This window comes from Alligator mississippiensis, chromosome 5 (genome assembly GCF_030867095.1).
Source record: "Alligator mississippiensis isolate rAllMis1 chromosome 5, rAllMis1, whole genome shotgun sequence".
Classification (NCBI taxonomy): Eukaryota; Metazoa; Chordata; order Crocodylia; family Alligatoridae; genus Alligator; species Alligator mississippiensis.
The window spans coordinates 15,173,408-15,182,336 of record NC_081828.1 but is presented as its reverse complement, the minus strand read 5'-3'; the positions used below and the strand labels follow the sequence as shown (position 1 = coordinate 15,182,336).

At 41.6% G+C, this 8,929-nt stretch overlaps 1 protein-coding gene across 8 annotated transcripts in view; it reads right to left on the bottom strand.

Annotated features, from left to right (window-relative positions):
- Nucleotides 1-564: 564 nt before the first annotated feature.
- Nucleotides 565-8,929, bottom strand: part of PATJ (PATJ crumbs cell polarity complex component) — a 242,996-nt gene continuing 234,631 nt past the window's right edge. For 6 of the 8 annotated variants that reach the window (XM_059727901.1, XM_014593899.3, XM_006274712.4 and 3 more), the window contains 2 exons: nucleotides 7,453-7,576; nucleotides 565-3,040 (listed from right to left, as the gene is read on the bottom strand). In XM_059727901.1, the coding sequence (XP_059583884.1) occupies nucleotides 2,894-3,040; nucleotides 7,453-7,576 (271 nt within the window). In that variant the 3' untranslated portion in view covers nucleotides 565-2,893. The remainder of the gene's footprint in view (nucleotides 3,041-7,452; nucleotides 7,577-8,929) is intronic. The other 2 variants (XM_014593901.3, XM_019489139.2) reach the window with 1 other exon arrangement.

Genomic DNA, 8,929 nt, shown 5'->3' with positions numbered 1-8,929 from the left:
AGCAACAGTGACAACTGAGTTTTGTGACCCTACAGCTGAGGCTCCTTTAAGAGGACCTCCGATCAGCATGTGGCTGTGGGAGCCCATGCAGGTTTCCTCCCTGGCGTAGCTTGCTCCTCTGCTGAACGCTCCCTTGGACCTCTGACCCCTCCTGCCAGAAGGGCCCCTTTGAGTCCTCACCTCCATTCACTCTTCTCTTCCCTCTCTGCTGCCCATTCGGGAACCCTGTATTCCCAACCTGGTTGCTTTTGTGGGATTTCCTTGGCTAGAACAAACTGCTTAATACTCCAGAATCGTTTGAATCAGAAAATTGTGTTTTAATGGATTGTGCACAAGACGGTCCCTCCGACAGCTGCACTCCAAGAGCAATTTGTTTACGGAGATGAAGGGACTGGGCTGCCTGTCACTACCTTTCTGTTCAGTCCCCTCCTTAGAGCAGTTCATGCTCCTACTGGAAGTATGGTAATGAGCCCTGCTTACACCAGGGAACATTAGACATGGTACAATCAAATTATATGTGGACTCACTGTGGATTCTCGTCAAGTAAAAAAGCTGAACAGCCGCTTATGTAATTGAACTTTAATTAGAATCTTTGGAAGTCATAAAACATCTTATTTTACTGATATACATAAACACACAGTCAATTTGTTTCATTGCTTTTTGCCCTTGCACAGAGACAGATAAAGTTTTAAACAAACCAGAACACCTAGACCCAGACAAGCGCAATGCAAATTTGATTATGTAACTTGGTCCTTTATATACAGCACTTGCTTTTCCACGTGGTCACTGGTTTATCAGTTAGTTGCAATGCAATGCAATTTTTGGCAGTAACATACTTAACACAGAGAAAAAGTGCAAATTACATGAAGCAATAGTGTTATCTCCAATCTGAGCAATGAGAAGTGCAAATATCTCAGCCCATAAAGTCTAAATTTTTATATCAACAGTATGTGCATAAGAGCATGAAAAATGGTCATGTAAAATTTAATTATGTGTTGCAGTATTTAAAAAGAATGCATTTAATGGGTTTTTGATGATAGACAGAATATTCTTTAGATTTAGGTTACAACTTAAATAATATATTATCAAGATACCTCTTCAAGATTCATTTAAGTATGTGTAACTTTTGTATCATATGGAAATCAAAGACAACTTGTTAAAAATTCCCCAAATTGGTATAGCTGGACAAATTTTTGTGCGTTTTATAAATAAGATTTCACTAACATTTCACATTAACAAATCAACCAACACAATGAAAATCCATTTCAAAACACAGGTCTCTTTCAGGCACTATTTATGGAATACCCACAAAATATTCCAACAGGTTAATGCACTTAGTGATTACCTAATAGTTAGATATCATTTTAAAGGAAATAAGGAAAATATTTTCAATGACAACTGATCACATCTTGCTTGCTTTATCTATTCCTTATACTTTTCTTTATGCAGTCACAAGAATACACGTTCCAGTTAAACCATACTTATAACACAAACCTTTTACTAGTGTTACTTAAAACGCTGCGTGCCAGCAGAATTCCATTCCTGAAGAAATTATTTCCCACAAAACTGGCTGATTTCAATAGCTTCCCTCTTTTTTCCAGATTCACTTTCCTTGCTGCTTCATCATAAATTATATCTATATTACACTGAGCTGCTTTCTGCATGTCATCAGTATTCATGCAGTTAGAGCAATTAAACTACAACAGCTTGAATTACCACTAATCTGCTTGCCCAGTTCACTTGCTAAATCACTAAGTGGCATTGTACAAAAACAGACTTTAGCAATCTGAAGTACAGGCTGCTGGATGAAGAACTGTCCTTTAGGATAAAGCAAAGGTTCCTTCTCACACAAGCTGACACCATGCAGGCTGCTGGAAGCTTGCAAATGGTTCACTGGTTCAGGCTGCCTTCATTTAGTCCTCAGTGCTGCTGGGAATCACAGTGCAGGGGGATGATAACTCACTAGCTTTCATGCCTGCTGAATTAGAATATCACATTATTGAGTCAAACTTTGGCCTTTGTACAATTAAAATTATGGACACTAGTGCTGCAACTCAGCACAATTACAGCTGCACTGTAACAGAACATTTCAGCCCAAACAGCTCTTGCTCTATAAACATTTAATTAGAATAGAATAAAACATGTTGCTCACTTTGCATAAATATAGTAAAAGACTTGGAGAGAGATTCTAAAAGATGGAAAAAGACAGTTTTCCTCCAGTTTTCCCCCAAAGTTAAAGGCTTCAAATTGACATATCATCTTAATTATCACTGACTAACTTCCCTAGACCTATCCAGAGAGATAGCTATGAGAAGTTAGCATTTGACTATCAGACTTACTGTGCAAAGCACAAATAATTTCCCAGAGGAGAATTTGATATTTCATCATTTGGAACAGTGGTAATTTAATTACATTGCTAATGTTTTCTGGCATACTTGAAGGGACAATTAGCATAAGTAAATCATGAGCGAGATGACAAGTCACTTAGCATTTATTTCTGCTCATCAGATGAGATCAAACAATATTCTAAATTCTCTTTTGTGTGTTGGTTGTTAATTCCAGCTTCTGCAGTTATACTAGGGATTGGTCTGGGGTAGACTGATATTTTTGTAAGTATGGTACTTATTAAAGTTTTCTAAGTTAACCGTGTTGAGAGAAAACAGAAGTGACAAGATATCTGAGAAGTAATAGGAAAAAAAATTACTGACCAGTACTCTTCATTTATAAGACTAAATGAAACCATAGCTATATACAACCCATTCAGGCAATGGGATACAAATATGATAATCTTAGCTGAAGTTTGCTTTTCATCTCACTCAGGACTGTACATTATTACAGCAGCTCTACCAATGTTCTAAAATAATTGCATTCATCTCTGCAAGTTCAATGAGATTCATGATAACACTGTTAATGTTACAGTTCCTTTCTGGCGTTTCAGAATAGCTACAGCTTGTTCATGAGTAACACCTTCCAGAGCTTCTCCATTAACTGCTAAAATTTGATCGCCACGCTTCAATCTGCCATCATCTGCAGCTGCTCCCTGCAAACAACAAAACATTATGTTAGAGGCCAGCAGCAAGTCAGCCCTGCCTTCTGTTAAAAAGACTCGTGGATGAGATGAGAAGGATGGCACCGGAAGTCTCGCCTTAATGTAAAGCGACAGCACCAGAAATGATGATATGCAGGAAATTACTTTATACATTAAACTCTTGTATAGAGGGGGTTGCCATCATACCCAGGGGCAGATCCAGGATTTTGTTAAGGGGGGTGTAGGAGTACTGACTGCTGCAGGGATGGCTGCACCCCTGCTCCTAGCTTCCCCCCACCTCCACCCCACCACTGGGGCAGGCAGACTGCCCTGCAGGAGCATCAGGCAGGGATTTTTTAAAGTCCCCCAATCAGGTAATAATCTTCCCTTACCCCTCTCGGTCCCTCCCTCCCTTCCTTCCCTTCCCCTTACCCACCTACCCAACCTGGTGCTGCTGCTCTTGCTGTTCCTGTGTGCCCTGGCTGCCCTAGGGCTATGGGGAGGAGGCCCCAGAGCTGCTCTTGCCCTGCTCCAGCTGGACTGCATGGCTGGTCAGGTTCAGCAGGGGACAGCAGCAGCAGACAGGTTCCCCCTCTCTGAGCCTGCTCCTGGGCTGACAAGAAACACCCAGGGGGCCAGGAAGGGAAGACAAACCTGCCTGCTGCCACCACTGCCACTGTCCCTGGCTGAGCCTGGCTCCCCACAGGACCTGTTGGGACAGGGCAGAAGCAACTCTGGAGCTCCCCATCCCGACGCAGCCAAGGACAGCAACGATGGTGAGTGGGGGCGGTGGAGGGAGAAGCGGGGACATGCCTCTGCGCAGAGGGGAAGGGGAGAATCCTTACTTGCTTCGGGGACCTCCCCAACTCCTACTCATGTGGCATCAACTGAAAGAAGAGGTGTATCGGCACCATTGCACCTCCCCTGGATCCACCCCTGGTTGCACCAACCAAATAAATGGTAAAGAAAAGACAGCTAAACACATGAAAGAACTAAAATGTAGAAACATAGAGAGACAGAGACGGGTTGAAAATATGTGTTTGAAAATGCCTGTTAAAATAACATTTTCATTTCCTAATGCCTGTTTTAACTACAGAACTTCCATATGTATTACTGGAGAAGGCCTGCTCCAAATGCCATGACACTTCCTCATGGCCACCTTTCCTAGGAAGGAAAACCAACAGTTCTCCCCAAACCAACAGTATCTAGATAGCACTGCCTAGGGGAAAGAGAAAGACCTGTAACTGGAGATCTGTGAAAAGCAAGAATGTAAAGAGGGTATGTGTTACAAAATACCTGCAGAGACTGGGAAAGGGAAGCAAATGGATACTTATCAATCTAAATGTTAATTAAAACTCCCAATATGTTTCAGATTTCCACATGAGTAATTGAGGAGAGAACTGTAAGAGCTGTGGTATAAGATACCTCACAATAGTCTGCAATGTGTATTTTTAACATGCATTTTGCTACATTAAGACTTTTTATGTTGAAGTAATTTAATAAAAGCATTAATTGAGAGGGAGCAAACACAAAACGCAACACATTAGAGCTGACACATTCAGGTTCTGACCCCTGGGATGTCTGGATATAGTTTTTGTACAAGCTGTATGTCATACTGCTTGGCCCTTCGTTTCTCAACTGATGATGTAATACGTACAGCAAGTCAATACATTTATCTCAAATCTTTCCTTCTGCCTCTGCAGAGGCAATTCCAAAGCTAATTCTATTCCAGTGTATGCAAGTGGTAATTTCAAGAAAGCAGACCATGTTCCCTGCTCTGTGGCTATGACACACAGGCCCTGAAACAATTTTGCATCATGTTTCTTATTTAAGTAATTTTTTTTTTTTTTTTTTTTTTTTTTTTTTAACTAAAACCATGCTGCTACTCTCTGTGTGTGCATTTTCATATTTACAACCTCCTGTAATAATGAATGGAGGAAACACTTCCAATGTACATCTACAATTTCAAGTACTAAAATTAAAAGCTGCAGCAGAAAGAATTCGTTAGAGAAGGGGTACATCTACATGTTCCCATATCACGACATTGCTATGGCACTTTTGGAAGGACTAAAGCATGGCGCAGAGCATGCGATTACTGCGCCGTGCCGGCAGTTCACACTTAGCTTTCCCCACTACATCACCATAGCAGTGCACTATATCCAGGGAGTGCGCTGCTACAGAGACGCAGCTGGCGCCACACAGTAACGTAGTGTGTCACTATGCTGCCATAGGGCAATGTGCAGACATGCCCAGGGTGGAGAAAACCTATCATTAGGAGTAAATCGGCTCACATCCCAATCTACTGCATAGCACAAATAGTTTTCTCAGCTCTCTGCCTGCTCCCACGTTCTGCTACATCTTAATTCCTATGTATTATCATTTCCGGTGCTGTCACTTCCTGTTAAAGGTGGGACTTCTAGTGCTGGCATCCTCTTCCACTCGTCCATCCATCTTCTTTACAGCTGCTCCATTTTACTTACTATCATGACCAATTTTTTATAGACTGTTTTTGTATCCCTTACTTAATAAAACACTACCCTGCCCAGCTCACTAACATTAATTCAATGTGTTACTGATTTTAAGATTCAGAACTCTTTTTTCTGTAGCCAGGGCTACGATACCATGCTGGCCAGTGCTGAGGGTGTTGGCAGAGGCATGCTGCATGGGGATGCGGGGAGCACTTCTGCTGTGCCATCCTTGGGAGCTGGTCACTCCTCAGGCAGTGGTTAAGTCTGCAAAGCAGTGGCAGGGCTGTATTTCCTTTATCCTCTTATTCTGGAAATGAAGCACCATTACTGTGTAAGGGGTAGTCATTTGGCTGGGGACTTCTAGATCACCTCTGGCTTTATTGGGCATAACCTTTTGAAAGAGAGTGGAAGGTTTTGTCTTCGTCAGAGCTCCTGAATGAGAGGCCCCTCCCCATATTCCTCTTCTAAATGTGACCCATCCTCGCATTCAGTTCTAAAGGTTTAAGGAAATCTTGGCTGGGTGACATCCTGTCCCTGGTTTCCTTTCCGGGGTCAGCCCCGACACAAACCTGCTCAAGGCAGGTACTACATAAAGATAATCTCAGCCTGCAGCATGTTGGGTTAATTAATGGAGCGTAGCAGATACTGTGCTCCAGCAGGCTCCTGCGTCTCGTGTATCAACATCCCTGCACTTAAAAATGGCATCAAATGAGCTTTAGTTCAAGTGTCCCCGCCGCCATTTTTAAGTGCAGGGATGCTGATATACTAGATGTGGTGGCGTTTTAATTAGAGAGCTGCTCTAATTAAAGTGCTGCCTTACCTCTACTCTTGCCCCCAGAACATGTGCAAAAGTGCTCAGAACGTCACAAAGCATCTTTGGGGCCTCAAAGGCCTGTTCCCCTCTAGCAGCAGCCTGGAGAGAAACCTAGCTGAAGGTTGAGAGATGGGGGGATACTACACCACTCTGGCACACTCACTCTAAGGCTCCTTGCTGCTGCCTCAATGGTATATAGCCACGGTGCACCTGAAAACCAGGTCTCTAGTTTTGTCTTTGTCTACTGGTTGGGAAACACTCCACCCCACCCACTCAAACTGGGAGAGAACATTGAAAAGGAATATATTTATACAAAATAGGAAGCTTTAAATGTTATTATTTTTCTCTGTAATGTTAAAGGAGGATTATTCTTCTTCCCAGTTTCCCAAGGAAATTGTAGGCGCAGCTATGTAAAACACAGCAACACACCATAAGGTGTTCCACTGAAAATAATAAATTTACTGCTTCAATGGCTTAAGTCTTAAGGTAACCGATGACCTCATATGTAGGTTGTATTGCTGCAGCTGCAGGCAGCTGTGATATCAAGGTTGGGAACGTACTGATGGCATTAGGACCAGAGAGCTACATTAATCTCTAGGCATTGAGCCAAAAGATGATAACAACAGCATTCTCTCCATCTGGGCTGTCTCTGATAGATTTTGGAGTCATTACACAGAAAGTCAGCGACTAAAAATGCTCTTGCAGAGCCTATACAAGAGGTTACTTGAAGGGGGCTCTGAAATTTGAGGACCCGTTCCAGACTCTTTTCTTCTTTTGCAAAGGGAAGCAGTTCTTGGTGCCATGAGAATACAGAACAATTTACACAGCCACTGGCCTATGATATTTCGCAAACCTCCAATATTGATGCAGGAAGAGAGGGCTTGATGAGGCCCAGCTTTCCTAGGGAGGAAACCCTAGGAAATAGGTTTTAGTGTATATCCCAGATCTCACAAAACAAAAGTGTATAAATAGCACCACCTTAAGAAACAAGAAGGCTCTGGGTCCAGTCAATGACTCTTAATGCACATATACCCAGACAGCATGCTTTTGGGAAAATGTGTTTGTTCTGGATCTGTTATCTATGCCTAACTTAATGGGATTTTCTTAAAAAAGATTATATATAAAGGAAGAAAAAAAGATACCTTGGCAAATATAGTCTTGACATAAATGGGCAGGTCTCCATGGGGACTTCCATACCCCCCTACAATACTAAAACCCAGTCCGTCTGAGCCTTTCTCCAAAGTAATAATCTTAGGCTGAGGTGCTCTGAAAACACAATGAATACCACTTAGAAGAGCAGTACAGATGTACAGGGGACTTTTTGTAGAAGGAGCAATTTCAAATAGATGTTTATCTTGTAAACTGTTTTCTATATTTTCACAAACCACAGCTCTGACCCTATGCTGAAATGCACTTCTGTGCACCCCGCTACCCAGGCAATATCGCTTTGGCTTCAGCTGTCTATAATTACGTTACTACAGCTCAGGGAGAGTATGGTGTTCTGCAACAGCAGATCCTGACTCTGGACTGAGACCCACTTTTACTAGTTTATGGATACTACATGTGTTGGCTTTCGCACAGGTCCGTCTTTATTGTCTCCACTTTATACAGGTAGTGAATTTGTAGTATTATTTCATGGCACCAGAATTTCATCATATGATTTTAGAGGCAATGGATTACATCCTACTCTATTTTTCGGCATTTAATTAGTAATTAGGCATCTAGTGGCTAGAACCTATTCCACCTCTTAGACTTACAAGTGTGACTGTATATCACCCTGTTCAAAACCATGAGAAATTAATAATACAAAAGGTTAAATGGGTCTCTCTCTGTTGGGGCACTTTTGCACCTAAGTTTTAAGGCAAAGAGGAAGTTATACTACAAAAGTAATGGTTTTCTCAGGATGCCTAAGTGCCATTTAGAAGTCTAATAGCTGGAATAGGATCTGTCCCAACATGCCATGGACAGAGCACAAAACGTAGAAACTAGGGGCACCCATGTTATACATGTCAGCACTACTTCAGAATCATAGTTTAAATATAAGAAAGGCAGTTGCATGTGCCTAGCAATAACTACTCTGGGTAGAATAGTTTGGGGTATCTCTGCTTAAAATATAGAATCGTATTATCTATGGATGGATTTTTTTCAGGTCACCATTTCTTTAATAAAATAGCTAACATTTGTGCTTATCTATCTAATTCTTTATCATACCTACAAAGTCATGTGCCCTTGTGACTTTAGTGTAGAAAAAGCCAACAAAAGTACTACTGGGTGCAGCATTAAATGACACTGCTTTCAAGGAAAAGGGCCTAAAACTAAACAGCAAAGAACTCAGAAGGTTTCTTTTTGTGTTTACAAGGCTTCAAAGGACCCCAAACTGGATTTCAATTGTCTAAAATAAATAAAATGAAAAACAAATAGCAAAAAATGTCAAAAGGGACATGAAATGCTTAAGGAGAGTTTGGAAGAGCTAAATACATGAAGGGCATGCCTAAATGACAACAACCTAACCACCACAGCTTTTAGATATTTGAAAGGAGTAAATGCCAGGAATGGAAAGAAATTATTTTGGAGGTAAAATTAGATTAGGTGAGAATAAATGAATCTATCGAGAAAAAA